Source organism: Lithobates pipiens, unplaced genomic scaffold (assembly GCF_037356315.1).
Source record: "Lithobates pipiens isolate NorthernLeopardFrog02 unplaced genomic scaffold, aLitPip1_a1.2 Scaffold_19, whole genome shotgun sequence".
Classification (NCBI taxonomy): Eukaryota; Metazoa; Chordata; class Amphibia; order Anura; family Ranidae; genus Lithobates; species Lithobates pipiens.
In genome coordinates this window covers 581,486,659-581,506,270 of record NW_027507764.1, presented here as the reverse complement: position 1 = coordinate 581,506,270, position 19,612 = coordinate 581,486,659, and the positions used below count along the sequence as shown (strand labels likewise).

The following is a 19,612-nucleotide window of genomic DNA, read 5'->3' as shown; positions in this document are numbered from 1 at the left end:
AAAATGCAAAAATGCATTAAAAAACAAAACAAAACAAAAAACAAAAAGAGCATGGACAGCAGGAACTACACTTCTTGGATGCAGAAGGTGGGCAGGGCCAGATGCTATCATGGGGTAAAAATAAAGTATGGCGCACTGGCATCTCCCCTAATTGAGGACAGGATGTGCTCTTACCCTTTCAGATATAATGCAACATGACTAATATGATTAATGCTCTTCACACTACATCACATGAGATGAAGCAGAAGCCAATTTAAAAGGGGTTGCCCCACCTGAAAACAGACACTGGGGAGGCATTACTTTATCTCTCTTAGGGATGGTCCAATCTCTGCAATTTTGTTTTTAACAAAAAAACACATTACAGGGCGCTTCTAAAAGCAATATGCAAGATCAATTTATTATTAATAAAAAGCAAATAAACCCACTCACACGTAGTAAAACAAAAATCGCATGGCATAAGCCTTGTTGCCGTCACCCAGAAACCTAGGCAGTGCAAAGATGATAGGAAGCAGAAACCACCAATAAGAGAGGATTAAGAGAGAATATACAAGCTCTGGAGCTGATCTGGGAGGTATGGCTAAAGGTTTCAAGGCAGTGCTGCCTCTTTCTCAAGCCTTGGCGCTTCTGCCTTGAAACATGTAGCCATACTTACCCTCTCAGCATCTGATTTCATCAGCCAAGTTCCCATGCTGTCAGATCAGTTCCAGAGCTTGTATATCCTTCTCTTATTCTCGGGTTCCGTTTCGTATCAGATTTGCTCTGCCTGGGCTTCTGGATGACGGCAACAGAGCTTATGACATGATTTTATTCTATGAGTGCTTTGTTTGGTTTTATTAGTAAATTGATCTTACATACTGCACTTAGAAGCACCCTTTTGTAGTTTTTTTTTTTTTTGCTGTTGCATTGTTACAGATATTCCTTTCATTTGCTGAGGAGCTGCACTAAAGCTGGATACACACTATACAATTTTCTGTAGATTTTTTTTTTCCTTCAGATTTACCAAAACTATATAATATGAGGCCAAACCTTAAGAGATTCAATTTGTATGCAATCAGGCAAGCCCTTGCACTAAGATAGAAGAAAAACCAAAGAGGGCGCACCAGCCATGTGCATTATCCTTAGGTGATATTTATTAGAAAGATAAGAAGAAAACTACTCGCAAACAATAATAGAAGTTCTTGCCATGTGAGTAGTAGCATCCAGTCACAGATGGAGACTTCTCAATAGTATCATAGAAAAACCACAAAGGTCACTGCCAGCTGACGCGTTTCGAGGGACATGTGTCCCTCGGAAGAGTTATGCGTGCCTCGAAATGTGTCAGCTGGCAGTGACCTTTGTGTTTTTTCCATGATACTTTTGAGAAGTCTTGTTCATCTGTAACTGGATGCTGCTACTTGTTGACTACTCATATGGCAAGAACTTCTATTACTGTTTGTGAGTAGTTTTCTTCTTATCTTTCTAATATCACCTAAGGATAATGCACATGGCTGGCACGCCCCTCTTTGTTGTTCTTCCATTTCTGAATTCTAGGGTCCCCCCACTCTTGAGGGCAGCAAGGCCTGTGCTTGCTGGTCTGGTGGTTCGCTTGTGCGCAGGAGTGTATCGTCTCTGTGTGTGGCAAAAAGCCCTTGCACTACTTGGTTTTGGTAAATCTAAAGGAAATCAAACAAAAGTTGTATAGTGTATATGGAGGTCTAAGTCTTAATGAAGCCATCTGAGCCTACCCGTGATATAGCCTATGTGGTCTTTTTGAACTTTCCAGCTTGGACTATAACCATTCTGGAGTTTACTCGTTTTGCACTGTAACAGATTTGGTTTATTGAATTTTTAGAACCCCTACTAAAAAGATAACCCCCCCCCCACTTGATTTTCAATACATTTTACATTAAGAGAATACAGTCAGAGGAGTAAGACTCTGTGGCAGGCGGAGGCATAGTTCAGGAACATAACCGAGAGAATACATAGCCAAAGTCCTTACCGTATACAAACTGCATTTTAACTGCCCAACCGCTTAATTAAAGCGGGCCTTAGGTGAATGACGTGCACACTGCCCGCTATTGCCCCCGGGATATACACATCGCATATCCCAGGATGCATAGCGTTCAATTCAGGAAAAGGAGGAGGGGGCGGGCCTCTTTAATGTGTTTCATAAGGGCTGGCCCCATGGGGCGAAGGAAGATGATTTTTTTTGTACAAAATATGAAAAACAGATGATGGGGCATGACCCTCAAAAGAAGGTTTAGAACCGGCAGGGAGGTCACGGGTTAACCTTAGAGGATGGGGTCAGAAACCGGATGGCAAGATTTCCCCCACCCTTCAAGAAACATAGCAGGACCCCCAGAGCAACAGGAACCCCCACCACCCCCCAAAGCAGGACCCCCAGAGCAACAGGATACCCCCCAAAGCAGGACCCCAGAGCAATAGGACCCCCCCCCCCCATGACCTCTGAGAAGGCAGTGAGATCAGATATGTTTCCTGCATACACACACACACACTATAAATATTCACACCCACTCATAAATATACCACACTCCCACTTCAAACAGCCAGTCCTAACCTACTCTAAGAAGACACACTTCTTCCACCCTCTTACATCATACACTCACCCAGTTCCATTAAAACTCCACGGCACCACAAGCGCCGGATAACCTCCCGCCTGGTATCGGGGTGCCTACTTAGCAGTGAATAAAAATTAAAGCCTTGGAAGACTTATCTAAGCTACGTAGGTTGGAGGGGGGCACAGGGTCAGGAAAAAGTCTATCTACTAAAACCTATACAAGTAGTGTGATGAAAAGGTGTCAGGGGAGGAATTATATCAACACAAAAAGGTTCAGAAAAGCAAAAAAAAAAAACATCCTATAAAATACAGTTTAAAACTAAAATGAGACAAAGCCAGTTCCCGGCATGTGAATGATAAGTGAGAGACAGATCCCACCACAGCCACCGTAATATGACCAGCAGGTTTGCACATACAAAATACTTCCCCGTCAAGGCTTATGCGGCGCGTGCGCGCCCCCCCGGGTCGCTACGGACAAACTGAGCACCCGACGACAGTCAATAAAAAAAAGGCAAGGGTGCCCCGGGGCCGCACTATCCAAAGTCTTCACAAACTTGCTGGTTAAACGTTTTTCCGAATAAACCGCTGGGCTATCTACGAGTGACTTTGACACGTTGGCTGCTCATCCTGATTGATGCCAGCGTGCCAATATAGTGAAAACTGCCACCCATACAGAGAGTGAAAAGCAAGTCATCACCAGAAGCCAAAATCAGTACACTTCCCTCCACCAAAGCAGGGAAACCCCCAGCAGCGAGCTCTTCTAGCAGTGTCTCTGACCGAGCGCGGCGCCTCTTGAGAAGAGAGGGGGCGCTACTCTGCGCGGCTCAAAGCGCAGTTTTTGTGTAGTGAGTATTCACAGTGCTGGGCTGTGTGCGCCGAGGTGACCGTTTATGTGGGGACGGCCGTCTCCAGGCTCCTCCGGGTGTGGCGAAGCTTGCGCTTGTTGCTGTAGTTGGCCATCTCTTCTAATGTGGATGTGTTGGGTGCTGGGATTGGGGGGGCATCTCCATGCTCCTCCTCGGCCTCTTCATATCCCTCCGGCTGCTCCGCTTCCTCTATACTACATGATGCTGTAGGGAGAAGGAGAACAGGACGTTAGCATGGAGATACTCAACGAAGGTTGGCACAACGAAAAGGCATTTAGACCAATCAAAACAACTCCTGTGAAAGATGCCACAAAGGCGCCTGGTGGATGGTTCTCGTTAGAATAATATATCTCCTTTGTGTAAGTCAGTAGCGGTGGAAATCCTCCCAGGTGGGCACATCAATGATATGGAGAAATGGAATGGGGACCCAAATAGTGAAGTATGTAAAACTGGGTATTTATTTAACAACCAAGATTGGAATAGACGGGCACTGGAAGTGACATCAGGCTATGTTTTGTTTTATACATCTGCTTTTATGTGAGTACCAATCTCGGTTGTTATATACACTCAGTTCTACATACTTCACTATTTGGGTCCCCTGTTCTCTTTCTCCATATCATTGATGTGCCCACCTGGGAGGATTTACTCACTTACACAAAAGGAGAAGTATTATTCTGAGAGCCATTCACCAGGCTCCACAGATGATATTTATAATATTGCCATCCATAAGAAATTCTCAAGGTGACCTACTGCAGGACCCCGAATTTCACAGGCTACTTTCACGCTGTTACCTTACAGCGGTAAGGTAAGCAGCCATTGCACACTGAGGTGTGACTGCACTGAAGAGGAAAACCACTAATTCCCATTACTACACCTGTACAGAGTGTCAGTTGGAGCGCAGCAATTTCTTGCACTGTATCCACAAGCATCCGTTTGAAGACTTATGCTCACTTTGGACCTTATTCCTTTGTTTTTTTTGGCACTAGCACTTTATTCTTGTTTAGGATATCATTGACCTGGATGCTATTCCTTTGTATTACTATTTGCACCTACATTGTACATCAGGAGTTTACCACCCATACATTTTGAGCACTTACCATTTTAGTTTGTTTATTATCATTTGCACTCATACTGTGTCTTTTGGAGTTCATCTCATTCATGAAATCGAACACTCAGCACTTTATAGTAGTTACTTTTACCTGTTTGCTATCACTTTAGAAAGCAGCACCATCTATTGATTTTATTAATTTCTTCCTTGGCTTAAGATTGACTATCAACACTGAAGAAATGGCTGCACTCCGAGATCCATCAAAATTCTTATTTAGTAACGAACATCCCAAGTGTTACAGACAGTACAAATGGGAGACGTGTCTCACACGTTAACAGGTGCGCTTATTCATTAATGAATGAATAAGTGCAGCTGTTAGCGTGTGAGACACGTCTACCATTTGTACTGTAACACTTGGGATGTTCGTTACTAAATAAGAATTTTGATGGATCTCGGAGTGCAGCCATTTCTTCAGTGTTGATAGTCAATCTTAAGCCAAGGAAGAAATTAATAAAATCAATAGATGGTGCTGCTTTCTAAAGTGATAGCAAACAGGTAAAAGTAACTACTATAAAGTGCTGAGTGTTCGATTTCATGAATGAGATGAACTCCAAAAGACACAGTATGAGTGCAAATGATAATAAACAAACTAAAATGGTAAGTGCAGCCATTTCTTCAGTGTTGATTGTATGCGGAGGCGAGCCGAGGCGGCACCTGTGATATCATTAGGCTTCCTGTCTCACCTGGAGCAGCGAGTTCTTTTGTTTGGATAGTGATTGATCATTCTGGTGTTTGCTGCAACTAATATCCCTTTCACACCAGGGCGTTTTGCAGGCGCTATAGCATTAGAAATAGCGCCTACAATCCGCCCTAAAAAAGCCGCACCATTGTCTGTAGTGTGAAGGCCCCGAGGGCTTTCACACTACAGCAGTGCGCTGGCAGGACATCAGGGAAAAGTCCTGCCAGCAGCTTCTTTGGAGCAGTGAAGGAGCAGTGTGTTTACCGCTCCTCCACCACAGCTCCCCATTGAAGTCAATGGGGCAGCGCTGTAATACCGCCAGCAAAATGCCGCTATTGCGGCGTATTGCCGGCGGTTTTAACTCTCTCGACCGCTAGCGGGGGGTAAAAGCGCCCCACTAGCGTCCGAAATGCGCCGCAAATCCGGTGGTAAAACGCTGCTAAAAATAGCAGCGTTTTACCGCCCACGCTATAGGCGCTGTGGTGTGAAAGGGGTTTAAGTGCCCTACCCCTTCCTGGATCAAGTAGCGCAGGAATATTCATTTTATCCATCTAGGAGACAGATGGTGTTCTGTAATCCTGTCTAAAGCGCCATACACACTATCAGATTTTCTGCAGATTTTTTGTCTTCAGATTTACCAAAACCATGTAGTGCAAGGGCCTGCCTGATTGCATACACATTGAAACTCCTAAGGTTTGACCTCATAATATATGGTTTTGGTAAATCCGATAAAAAGATAAAAATCAGCAGAAAATCTCACAGTGTGTATGGGGCAGCTTTAGAGCTAGATTTTGTTATAGGCAAAATGAAGGAAAAGGCCACAAAAAGGAAAAGAAAAAAAAAAAAGAAAAAAAAAAAAAAGAAGGAAAGGAAAAGAAAAGAAAAAAGAAAAGAAAAAAGAAAAGAAAAAAGAAAAAGGAAGAAAAGGAAAAAAAAAAAAAAAAAAAAAAGGAAAGGAAAAGAAAAAAGGAAAAGAAAAAAGGGAAAGGAGAAAGGGAAAGGAGAAAGGGAAAGGAGAAAGGGAAAGGAGAAAGGGAAAGGAGAAAGGGAAAGGAGAAAGGGAAAGGAGAAAGGAAGAAAAGGAAAAAGGAAAGGAAAAAGTTAAAGAAAAAAAGGAAAGGAAAAGAAAAGAAAAAAAAGGAAAGGAAAAGAAAAAAGGAAAGGAAAAGAAAAAAGGGAAAGAAAAAAGGAAAAGAAAAAAGGAAAAGAAAAACGGAAAAGAAAAAGGAAAAGAAAAAAGGAAAAGAAAAACGGAAAAGAAAAACGGAAAAGAAAAAGGAAAAGAAAAAGGGCAAAAGAAAAAAAGGAAAGTAAAATAAAGGAAAAGGTAGAAGGGAAAAAAATAAAAATGAAAATAAAAGGGAAAAGGAAAAATACCATCACCTATAAGGATTGATAGGCTGCAATAGATCACATTTTTTTGTTCTTGGGTTTAGATGTTGTAGGTCATATCACAAGGTGTATGGCCAGTTTTCGGGTGAACACATACATATAGACCAGGGATATGCAGTTTGCGGACCTCCAGCTGTTGTAGAACTACAATTCCCATGAGGCATAGCAAGACTGACAGCCTCAAGCATGACACCCAGACCCAGAGGCATGATGGGACTTGTAGTTTTGTAACAGCTGGAGGTCCACTAATTGCATATCCCTGATATAGAGTAACTGATAGAGATGAAAGCAACAATTGTATTTTTTTTAAATATAAAAAGAAAAATGGCAAAATACTGATTTCAACCATTGATAAGCAGACCCCATGGTGAGAAGTGGAAGCGTTGCCCAGCATTCAGGCCAATTACACCTCACAGGAAACTAGTCGGGACATAAATGTCATCTTGATCTTTTGTTTCACTTGCTGGCTCAGAAGAGTGAAGTCAGAACTCGAGTCACAAGTACTGAGATAAAGTGTTCTGGAGCCGACTCCTGGCATTAGAGCAGAACTCACGACACCTGAACCATGGTCCTTCTTGCTCTTCCAGTGTCAGCCATGTCTGGACAGATCATGCGAGACAGAACCAAGTGCTGAGCTATATTTGGATTGTAATAGGCAAACAACTCCACTTTCACCCCCTCAAACACCACAGGCAGTTGTTAGTTTGTGTGTTTATAGAGCTGTTAAGTTCACACCATGCCTGAACACACCAAACAGCTGTAACACAATACTCCTACCCAGAATGCAGGGCTGCCAGGATGGAGAGAGGACGGCGGGAGGAGATCAGTCTAGAGCAGAGTAAAGAGATTATTAGGAAAACAGAGAGAAGGCTAAGGAGACCTGCTGACCCTTCAGGAGCCATTCCTACAGAATAATCCATAAAATCAGATGAATTTCAGTGTGAGAAGAACCTGAAAACCATCATAGCGCCTCCATGTGACAGCAGAGTACTGCGTGTACAGTGGGGAGAAGTAGTATTTGATACACGGACGATTTTGCAGGTTTTCCCACTTACAAAGCATGTAGAGGTCTGCAATTTTTTATCACAGGTACTCTTCAACTGTGAGAGACTGAATCTAAAACAAACATCCAGAAAGTCACATTGTACGATTTAAAAAAAATTAATTTGCATTTTATTGCACGACATAAGTATTTGATACATCAGAAAAGCAGAATTTTTAGTACAGAAACCTTTGTTTGCAATTACAAAGATCATACGTTTCCCGCAGTTCTTGACCAGGTTTGCACACACTGCAGCAGGGATTTTGGCCCACTTCTCCATACAGACCTTCTCCAGATCCTTCAGGTTTCAGTACTGTTGCTGGGCAATACGGTCTTTCAGTTCCCTCCAAAGATTTTCTATTGGTTTCAGGTCTGGAGACTGGCTAGGCCACTCCATGACCTTGAGATGCTTCTTACGGAACCGCTTCTTAGTTGCCCCGGCTGTATGTTTCAGGTTGTTGTCATGCTGAAGACCCATCTTCAATGCTCTTACTGAGGGAAGGAGGTTGTTGGCCAAGATTTCATGATACATGGCCTCATCCATCCTCCCCTCAATACGGTGCAGTCGTTCTGTCCCCTTTGCAGAAAAAGCAGCCCCGAAGAATGATGTTTCCACCTCCATGCTTCACGGTTGGGATGGTGTTCTTGGAGTTGTACTCATCCTCTTTCTTCCTCCAAACACGGCAAGTGGAGTTTAGACCAAAAAGCTCTATTTTTGTCTCATCAGACCACATGACCTTCTCCCATTCCTCCTCTGGATCATCCAGCTGGTCACTGGCAAACGTCAGACAAGCCTGGACATGCGCTGGCTTGAGCAGGGGAACCTTGCGTGCGCTGCAGGGTTTTAATCCATGACGGCGTAGTGTGTTACTAATGGTTTTCTTTGAGACTGTGGTCCCAACTCCCTTCAGGTCATTGACCAGGTCCTGCCATGTAGTTTTGGGCTGATCTCTCACCTTCCTCATGATCACCGATGCCCCCCACGAGGTGATATCTCGCATGGAGCCCCAGACCAAAGGAGATTGACAGTCATCTTGAACTTCTTCCATTTTCTAATAATTGTGCCAACAATGGCTTCTCACCAAGCTGCTTGCCTATTGTCCTGTATAGCCAATGCCACCCTTGTGCAGGTCTACAATTTTATCCCCAATGTCCTTACACAGCTCCCTGGTCTTGGCCATTGTGGAGAGGTTGGAGTCAGTCTGATCGAGTGTGTGGACAGGCGTCTCTTATACAGGTAATTAGTTCAAACAGGTGCAGTTAAATACAGGTAATGAGTGGAGAACAGGAGGGCTTCTTAAAGAAAAAAATAACAGGTCTGTGAGAGCCGGAATTCCTACTGGTTGGTAGGTGATCAAATAAATTATTCAAAAATCATACAATCTGATTTTCTGGATCTTTGTTTTGGATCCAACCTCTCACAGTTGAAGAGTACCTATGATAAAAATGACAGACCTCTACATGCTTTGTAAGCAGGAAAACCTACAAAATCATCAGTATCAAATACTTGTTCTCCCCACTGTATATCTGTACCTAGGGAGTGAACTAAGGCCACACTAGTGATCCTGTCACTGCCACCAGGGACCTATACATTGTGCAGGGAAAACACTTACCTGCTTCTGTCGCTGCTGCATAATGTGTTGCCAGCAAGGGTGACACAAGCAGGAAGATTAAAGAGGAACTTACTGTAGCTGCCGATTTTTAAAAATCCAGTACTTTACAGTGCCTGGGGTCCAGCGCAGTGTTCCTGCAGCCAGTTCTTTACTACTGCTGTGGGTCCCCGGCACCACCATCTTGGATACAGGAGCGGTTTCCTCCTGTGGAACAACAGCAGGCTGCCCACTGCGCATGCGCAAGCTGCTTTGTGAATGGTCTTAGAGCCTCAGACATGTCCCAGGGGGTTGCAGGAGAGGAAGGGCAAGGTGAGGATTGTGGAAGTGGGAACAGATACTTGCTTCACCCCTCTTCACAAAACCGCCCCCCCCATGACTCAGTCATAAGTTGGGGGAGGGAGCAAACCTGCTGGACTTCACTTTCTGCGTTCCACTAGAACTTTATTATTCTGCATAGAAATCTTGCTGCTGGCAGGTCCTCATCAGCATCAGGATCGCATAAGGGCCTTTTCATTGCGGCTGTTACTGGTCACAGTCAAGGATTTCACCCAGCTTCTCTGAGGCTCCCATTGCCCAACTTCTAGGAGAAGCGATCAGCACCATAGGACTCTCTCTGCATACCTCCCCTGGGCTTGTGTGGCTTTCCTCTGGGTAATATAGTTTCCTCCCACAGTGCAGACATGCTAGGAGGAAAATTAGCTGCCATCTAAATTGGGCCTAGTATGTGTGCAAGATAGGGATGTTAGATTGTAAGCTTCTTGGGGGGCAGAGACTGATGTGAAAGCAAAGTAAGTAAAGTGCAGCGTAAATTGTCGGGACTATATAAATGCCTGTAGTATCACACTGTTACAAGTAACCTCCCTTCTGCTAGGCCCCTTTTAAACACGCTGTTAAAAAAATTTTTTAAAGGAGGAGAAGTATCTTTTTTTTTGGGGAAAAAAAACAAACATCTATACTCGCCTCCATGCTGCAGCTGTCCCACGTTGGCCATACATTATGCAATTTTCTTTCCTTCAAAATAAGATTGCTCGCTGTCCCCATCAACACTGATTGCGCCATTGTATTCTGACAGTGGGAGGTTTATCCAACGGCAGCGATCGTTATAAAAAAAAAAAAAAACCCAACAGGTTGGTAGACTTCAGTACAATCAGCCTGCCCCATAGACGGATCTTAATTCAGCTGGCTCCAGCTGGACTAGCTGAATTCTGATCCGTCTATGGCCAGCTTAAGATCTTAAGACTTCTTGGTCTGCTTGGAGCAGAGAGCAGTTACTGTCAGTCACCGCAAGCCCCGGTGCTCCTCCTCCAGTGCTCACTGGAGTGCTGGGCTGTGTGGGTGGGGGACGGCGCAGCTGGCTCTGGCTCTCAGCCGCGTGGCAAATTCAGCTGTCAAACAGTTGAGATGGATCCCAACAATGTTGTCAGGATCCTTTCAGATGGTAACAGGTGTATTAGCGCTTCCACCTTCTGTATAGCATGAATCACTGGAGTAAGAGTCGGCACTGGGGATATCAGCAGCTAGCGGTCTTCCTTTATTGAAATAACATTAACAGCAGCTGCAAAAGATCCAACGCGTTTCGGCTGCAAGGCCTTAAAGGGGTTGTAAAGCCTCGCTTTTTGTTCACCTTTATGCATTAAGGTGAAAAACCTTCTGGAGTGCAGCAGCCCCCAGAGACTCCCTTTTTACTTACCTGAGCCCGGTCTCGTCAGCGATGAGAACGAGCACACCAGCTCCAGCCGGTGTCTCGGGCCCTCATTGGATAGATTGATAGCAGCTGGAACCATTGGCTCCCGGCTGCTGTCAATCAAATAACAGTGACACAGGAGCCAGGGCCGAGTCATGCTGTCTGTGTCAATGGACGCAGCAGGAGGACACGGAAACGCGCCCAAACGAGTGCACCTGAGAAGAGGAGGAGCCAGGAGTGACGCTGAGAGACCCCAGAAGAGGAGGATCGGGGCCACTCTGCAAAACCAACTGCATGGAGGAGAAAAGTATGATTTTTTTTTTTTTAAAACAAACCTTTACATATCCTTAAACCACTTAAAGGATTTGGTGTTTACAAGTTAAAATCTGTTTTTTTTTCTTTTTTTGTTAGAAAATTACTTAGAAGCCCCAAACATTATATATATTTTCTAACACCCTAGAGAATAAAATGGCGGTCGTTGCAATACTTTATTACACCGTATTTGCGCAGCGGTCTTATAAGCGCACTTTTTTGGGAAAAAAAAATACACTTTTTTGAATTATAAAATAAGACAACAGAAAAGTTAGTCCAATTCTTTTTTTAGATTGTAAAAGAGAACGTTCCGACGAGTAAATTGTTACCCAACATGTCACGCTTCAAAATTGTGCTAGCTCGTGGAATGGCGACAAACTTTTACCCTTAAAAATCTCCATAGGCGACGTTTAGAAAAAAATTCTACAGGTTACCAGTTTTGAGTTACAGAGGAGGTCTAGGGCTAGAATTATTGCTCTTACTCGAACGTGTGGTTTGAACAGCGTTTTCATATGCGGGCGCTACTCACGTGTGCGTTTGCTTCTGCACGCGAGCCCTCAATTATTTTACTTTTTATTTTTCATTTTTACACTGTCCTTTAAAAAAAATATTTGGGTCACTTTTATTCCTATTACAAGGAATGTAAACATCCCTTGTAATAAAAAAAAAAGCATGACAGGTTCTCTTAAATATGAGATCTGGGGTCAAAAAGACCTCAGATCTCATATTTACACTAAATTGCTCCGGTAACCACGGTGGGAGGGGCCCCTCTCCCGCCACCGATAAAAGTGATCTTGCTGTGAATCCACCACAGAAGAAGAGGATAACGAGATTATGGTAGCTAGCTGCTGCCATAACAACAATACTCCTCTTCAAAGTGCCAACGTATAACAATGGTGGGCGATCGGCAAGTGGTTAAAGTGTTCGTTATTCAAAAAATAAAAAATAAATATGTGATCCTGTTCCCTTAAAGCATATTATGCAGGACGGTGCTTGTGTTTGGTAATTTGGCCCCTTCCATCACCTGAAATACCTGGCTGATCCTGCCGGGTTCTGCCCACGTCTCTGTAAACTGACCACGGTTTATCATGGCTGCTGAGCTTACTTGTCTCCGTCATTCGCAGCTCCCCTCTGTCCGCTCCCCCCTCTCTCCCTGCCTGTCAACTCTGTCATTTCCTCCCACTTCTTCCTTAAATGCCGCTTGAAACTAAAACGGTGTTTTTGATGGAGTAGGCAAGGCTTAGCGCTTCAGGTTTTGCGGTGTCCCATGCTGGGGAGATGTCACTGCCTAATTTTGTGTGGTCACCCAGACAGGAAGTTAAAGTTATTGTAATGGCTTGCTTTAAAAAAAAAAAAAAAAAAAAAAAACATGTTATACTTGCCTCCTCTGTGAAGTTGGTTTTGCAGAAAGCAGCCCTCGTCTTCTCGGGTCCCTCTTTGCTGCTCCTAATCCCTCCCTCCTTTGATTGCCCCTCAGCCAGCAGCTTGCTACAGGTTGTCACCCAAGCCGAGTTAGAGCTACGTGTATCCATTCAAACACAGAGCCCTGACCTGGCCCTGCCCCCTCTCTCCCCTGATTGGCTGACTGACTTTGATTGACAGTGGCGGGAGCAAATAGCGCTGCTGCCTTTACAACTCCTTTAATGAAAAAAATGTTTTAATGGTAAAACACAAACATCAATAAAAGCAGCAGGGCAGAGGTAGAATCCTTCCTCACTCTGTTAAAGCTAAACTCTAAGATAAGCGAATATGTATCAATCCATTTATCTTGGATCTTGTTGTGCTTTGTGCATTCCTTCCAGATCTGCTCAGTAATCCAGTGTGAGACTTCCTGTAATAAAGACCGCTCACTGCTGCCCCCTCTCCTTGTGCAGGGTGACTGGTCTCATCTCCACCTCTCCCGTAGTTTTTCTGCAGGCAGCCTGTAGTGGGTGGAGCCTACTGGGACCCTCCCACAGCTCTCTCCTGTGCACAGGCTATGTACAACACAGTGATGATGTCATTGCTACGTTTACAAAGCAATGTCTAGATTCGCAAAGCCATAAGGTGCACACAAAGTGGATTAATAACCTTTGTGGCTACTAACATAATTATATACATTTTTTTGTGCCCCGGGTTTAGCCTCAACAATGCCAACAACCGTATTTACAAAAGCAGTGCTGGGTGTGGGACTGCCCGTTTTTTCCTCCTATATGGGAATGTTCAGCGGTAATGAAACTCACACACGAAGGTCTTGCCTCTACCTAGAGCGCACGGAGGGCTCTGTGTCATTGCCTCTGCCACTGTGTGCGCAAGGCATCTTGGCGAAGGGTAGGGCAGTAAAAGCACGCCTCAATCATGGGGTTTTACCACTCCCCAACCAGACGTGTGAAGTAGCCCTAAAGCAAGGCAGCAGTGTTACACCAGCATATCTATTCATCACTGTTGGGCCACATGGGTGTTCCACTACCCCTCACCTGATGTTCGTCCATCCTCGTACTTCAGACCCGGCGTTGTGTCAGGGGACTAGATACGGGAGACAGATAAATTTGTATTACAGCGGGAACTCATGATACATATATATATATAACACTCAGTACAAAGCATGCAGCAAGGTTTATATGCATCATCACACACTTCAAGCAAAGAGGAAATTCCCAGCACACAAAGCATAGGGGGATAAATGACAAGTGTGGTGGGGCCTGAGAGGGGCAGATGGGGGGCCTCCTAATACCACCTTTACTTTCCAATCCCAGGAAATGTGGTTGGAGATTCATTAAGCGACTCTGCGAGCTGGGAATAAGGAGTGCGTCAGGCGGGGAGGGGTTGGGGCCTAGAAATATCTGTGCACAGAGCAAGACAGAAGTTTGTGAAATTATTTAAAGGGAAACTATAGCCAACTATTGTATATCTCAAGTCACTGCTACACTGACCCGATAGTATGTCATAATAATGCCTATATATGTTTTCATAATACTCTTTTCCTATTGGGTTATCAGGTTATCTTTGCCTTGTGACATTGGGGGAGATTTCCTTCCACTTCCTGTCCTAAAGACGCAGAATGAAGTGTAAGGAAATCTCCATTAAAGGTAGATGAATCTTGTTCCAGTGACAACTGTAAAGGCTCATTTATTGTGGGCCCCATGCAGGCCTGTGTTTTTTGTGCATGCAGATGCACAGCTGTTTTTTGCATCCCCATGCTGGCATCCCATTAATTTCTATAGGGAGACCCAGCTGCAAGGACACAGCCGTGGTGTCTTAATATGGCATGCAGAGAAGGGTCCCCGAATGCACCCCCGTATGCATTTGGGGACCCACACTCATCTGTATGTCATATTAGGACGCAGCGGCTGTGTCTGTGCAGCAACGTGTACAGATAGAAATTAATGGGAAGCCAGTATGGGGCTGCATGCGACACCAATGCATCCCCATGACGGCATCTTATTCATATCTATTGGGGCACTCGGCAGAACGGACACAGCCGCTGCGCCCTTATATGGCATGCAGGCAAGGGTTCCCTGTACATGTTCAGGGCCCCCGCCGCACTCACCTGCATGTCATATTAAGAGACCACGACTTTGTCGGTGCAGCCACGTGTCCCAATAGAAACAAATGGGACTACATGTAATCCCTGTGCATCCTCATGCCAGGAAAACGTGGACCTGCACGGGACCTGGAGTAAAGCACCCTGTGTGAATGAGCCATAAAATACAAGATTTCCCATCACCTTTTGTCCCTGTGATAATGGTCACTAGGATACAAGGAGAGGATGAATCTACCCCTGAGGGGGCATAGACTGCAATAATATCTTGAAAGAGGGTTTTATCCATCTACTCCATCCAAAGCTAGAACAAAAAATAAAATAAAAATAAAGGGGGGGGGGGGCACATACACTTTAGTCCTCTAGCTTCAGGCTGATGATTTTGGGGATTTCCATTGAGAAAAGCAGGAAATGGCTGATGGTCAATGCTGATGATGATGTTTTCTGAGAACGTTGGTAAAATAAAGCGGCTTTCAGAGTTATATGCTCCATTCCATATAAGAACAGTTCCACCAAAAAGCCATATTTAACTTTATGAACTGACGGCCAAAATTATCATGGGATAAACTGACCGCGTTAAAGTAACTCATCCATCCTAGTGGATTGGGTCTAGTGTTTGCCATTTCCAAGCAGTCGGGCAGACTCCAACAGAGTGGAACATTAAAGAGTAGTCACCGTGCAAATATACCAAAACAGGACGCACAGCTTGCTTATGTAAAATACATAACGCAGATACAGGAAATATATGGCGTCAAGGCCTGCAAAATAGTAATACGCACAGATAGGTCGCTGACATAACTCCAAACCTGACAAAGTGCTATAGGTTCCCTTTAATAAGCACAAAGTTAAAAATCATGGGCAGTAACCACAGTGACCAACCTGAAGCCCGAAATCTGATTGTTGGTTGGTTTCTATAAAATTCGACACTCTGACCTATGAGAGCTTGTGTGCCTCCATAATGCAGGTGACCTTACTATGGGAGGTGTGATAGAGGAACATACGAGACATAATACACAGATAGGAGAGGCCCTCACCACACTGTACAAGGCCAACAAGAAACCAACACCACCCTCCTCCACTCCCCCCCCCCATCACCAAAGCACTCAGGACCACAATGCACCACAAACAGACCCGATATTGAGAGACTCCGGTGTTCTAGCCAGACAGAGATAGGCTGCCAGCCGGGTCATGTGACAGCATGCAGACAGTACCTGAATCTCATATACGGGTTTGGAAGACGGAATAGCAGCAAATTGTCTGTAGTCAAACTTCTTGTCTGAGTGAGACTGGAAAGCAGAGCAAGGGGGTAAGAAAGGCGAGAGAGCAAGGCAATGGGTAAGAGAGGCACAAACAAAAATGAGAGCTACACACTGGATGAGAGAGAGGGGAGAAACAGAGGGGAGAAACAGAGAGGGGAGACAGAGAGGGCAGAGAGGGGGGGAGACCGAGAGGGGAGAGAGGGGGGGAGACAGAGAGGGGAGAGAGGGGGGGGAGACAGAGAGGGGAGAGAGGGGGGGAGACAGAGAGGGGAGAGAGGGGGGGGAGACAGAGAGGGGAGAGAGGGGGGGAGACAGAGAGGGGAGAGAGGGGGGGAGACAGAGAGGGGAGAGAGGGGGGGGAGACAGAGAGGGGAGAGAGGGGGGGGAGACAGAGAGGGGAGAGAGGGGGGGAGACAGAGAGGGGGGGAGACAGAGAGGGGAGAGAGGGGGGGAGACAGAGAGGGGAGAGAGGGGGGGAGACAGAGAGGGGAGAGAGGGGGGGGAGACAGAGAGGGGAGAGAGGGGGGGAGACAGAGAGGGGAGAGAGGGGGGGGAGACAGAGAGGGGAGAGAGGGGGGGGAGACAGAGAGGGGAGAGAGGGGGGGGGGAGACAGAGGGGACAGAGGGGAGAGAGGGGAGGAGAGAGGGGGGGAGAGGGGGGGAGACAGAGAGGGGAGAGAGGGGGGGAGACAGAGAGGGGAGAGAGGGGGGGAGACAGAGAGGGGAGAGGGGGGGGAGACAGAGAGGGGAGAGGGGGGGAGACGGGGGGAGACAGAGAGGGGAGAGGGGGGGGAGACAGAGAGGGGAGAGGGGGGGAGACAGAGGGGAGACAGAGAGGGGAGAGGGGGGGGAGACAGAGAGGGGAGAGGGGGGGAGACGGAGAGGGGGGGAGACAGAGAGGGGAGAGGGGGGGAGACAGAGAGGGGAGAGGGGGGGGGAGACAGAGAGGGGAGAGGGGGGGAGACAGAGAGGGGAGAGGGGGGGGGAGACAGAGAGGGGAGAGGGGGGGAGACAGAGAGGGGAGAGGGGGGGGAGACAGAGAGGGGAGAGGGGGGGAGACAGAGAGGGGAGAGGGGGGGGGAGACAGAGAGGGGAGAGGGGGGGAGACAGAGAGGGGAGAGGGGGGGGAGACAGAGAGGGGAGAGGGGGGGGGAGACAGAGAGGGGAGAGGGGGGAGACAGAGAGGGGGGGAGACAGAGAGGGGAGAGGGGGGGAGACAGAGAGGGGAGAGGGGGGGAGACAGAGAGGGGAGAGGGGGGGAGACAGAGAGGGGAGAGGGGGGAGACAGAGAGGGGAGAGGGGGGGAGACAGAGAGGGGAGAGGGGGGGAGACAGAGAGGGGAGAGGGGGGGAGACAGAGGGGGGAGAGGGGGGGAGACAGAGCGCCGAGCCAGCGAGAGAGGGGAGACAGAGCGCCGAGCCAGCGAGAGAGGGGAGACAGAGCGACGCGCCAGAGAGAGAGCGAGAGGAGGGGACAGAGCGACGCGCCAGAGAGAGAGCGAGAGGAGGGGACAGAGCGACGCGCCAGAGAGAGAGCGAGAGGAGGGGACAGAGCGACGCGCCAGAGAGAGAGCGAGAGGAGGGGACAGAGCGACGCGCCAGAGAGAGAGCGAGGAGAGGGGACAGAGCGACGCGCCAGAGAGAGAGCGAGGAGAGGGGACAGAGCGACGCGCCAGAGAGAGAGCGAGGAGAGGGGACAGAGCGACGAGTCAGGGAGAGGGGACAGAGCGACGAGTCAGGGAGAGGGGACAGAGCGACGAGTCAGGGAGAGGGGACAGAGCGACGAGTCAGGGAGAGGGGACAGAGCGACGAGTCAGGGAGAGGGGACAGAGCGACGAGTCAGGGAGAGGGGACAGAGCAACGAGTCAGGGAGAGGGGACAGAGCAACGAGTCAGGGAGAGGGGACAGAGCAACGAGTCAGGGAGAGGGGACAGAGCAACGAGTCAGGGAGAGGGGACAGAGCAACGAGTCAGGGAGAGGGGACAGAGCAACGAGTCAGGGAGAGGGGACAGAGCAACGAGTCAGGGAGAGGGGACAGAGCAACGAGTCAGGGAGAGGGGACAGAGCAACGAGTCAGGGAGAGGGGACAGAGCAACGAGTCAGGGAGAGGGGACAGAGCAACGAGTCAGGGAGAGGGGACAGAGCAACGAGTCAGGGAGAGGGGACAGAGCAACGAGTCAGGGAGAGGGGACAGAGCAACGAGTCAGGGAGAGGGGACAGAGCAACGAGTCAGGGAGAGATGAGTGAGGGAGCAAAAAGCCAGAGAGTGAGCCAGCGGACAGAGCAACAAGGCAAAATGAGATTGGGGACAGACAAGCAAGTAAAAGTGAGGTAAAAGTGCAACAATCACAAAGACAGTACAGATGAGATAGTGACAAGGAGGATAGAAGACAGAACAAAGCAGCAAACAGGACAGGTAATACACAGCAGGTAACAAGCCATCAGCACATAAACCTGTCCCCAACTGAACAATTATTTCTGGCTAGGTATGACTGTGAAATCAGTCTATTAGCACTGTACAACCTCTGCAGTCACCCCTTAGATAATCAATCACCAAAGCAGACTAAACTGTACCTCATGGATTTTCCCAGCCAGCTGCTGCCCTTGCCCTGAGATGAGGCCAGCACAGGACCCAAACACATATGTCCATCTAAAATCGTGTCTCCTGCTTACATAATCATTCTACAGAACACGAGTGCCATAGTCAACCAGTTAACTGTCAACCAACAACTATGAGTAGATTTAGGTAGATGATTAGAGCAATACATGAGATACTTGATACAAAAATGTAATCCGACAAAAAAAAAAGAAAGAAATGGCTAGATGTGCATTAGCTTATTAAAGTAGAAAACTTTTTTTCCCCCCATTTTGGATAGAGTAATGGAGGGTCATTTTTTTTTCTTGACATCTGTGTCCCTTCACTTCCTGTCCTATAGCCAAAATAGGAAGTAAGAGGAATTCCCTCGAAAGTGTGGGAATCCTGGGGTGTCACCAGAACTAGGGACATCATTGGAAGATTTTTTATCTATTGCTGTTCTGGTGTTAACCCAACATTTGGGATGTTCTTTTACTTTCACGGTTTCACTTTCGAGAAACCAGCAATAAAAAGTGACAGGTGTTCTAATCCCACCTCACTCTATCCGAAACAAAAAAAAAAGTTTGCATTTAGTTATCCTCTAAAAAATTTTTTTTATAATATATATATATATATATATATATATATATATATATATATATATATATATATATATATATATATATATATATATATATATATATATATATATATATATATATACATACACAGAATTGAGAGACCCTGTGATCCCACAAAAGGGATTGGGGGTGGGATTGTATAGGTGAGCAATGCAGAGAGATGCTCCCTTTGGGACAATGCAGGAAAGGACTACAATCCAGCAACAGGGAACTGCACTGATGGAAACATGCAAAGTGACTCACGTCATCCAGAAACCAGCCAGGCAATCTACAAGGCACTTTTAGGCAGGAAAAAAAAACTCCCTACTAATAAGAATGTTACAAATAACAAATAAATATATTTGGCATTAGCTGTGATATGTGGG

At 46.5% G+C, this 19,612-nt stretch overlaps 1 protein-coding gene across 17 annotated transcripts in view; it reads right to left on the bottom strand.

The window, feature by feature from the left end:
• Positions 1-2,369: 2,369 nt before the first annotated feature.
• SCRIB (scribble planar cell polarity protein) overlaps positions 2,370-19,612 on the bottom strand; it is a 210,767-nt gene continuing 193,524 nt past the window's right edge. For 14 of the 17 annotated variants that reach the window (XM_077493465.1, XM_077493472.1, XM_077493467.1 and 11 more), the window contains 3 exons: positions 15,985-16,059; positions 13,710-13,758; positions 2,370-3,627 (listed from right to left, as the gene is read on the bottom strand). In XM_077493465.1, the coding sequence (XP_077349591.1) occupies positions 3,446-3,627; positions 13,710-13,758; positions 15,985-16,059 (306 nt within the window). In that variant the 3' untranslated portion in view covers positions 2,370-3,445. Of the gene's footprint in view, positions 3,628-7,379; positions 7,431-13,709; positions 13,759-15,984; positions 16,060-19,612 lie in introns of all 17 variants that reach the window. The other 3 variants (XM_077493474.1, XM_077493475.1, XM_077493471.1) reach the window with 3 other exon arrangements.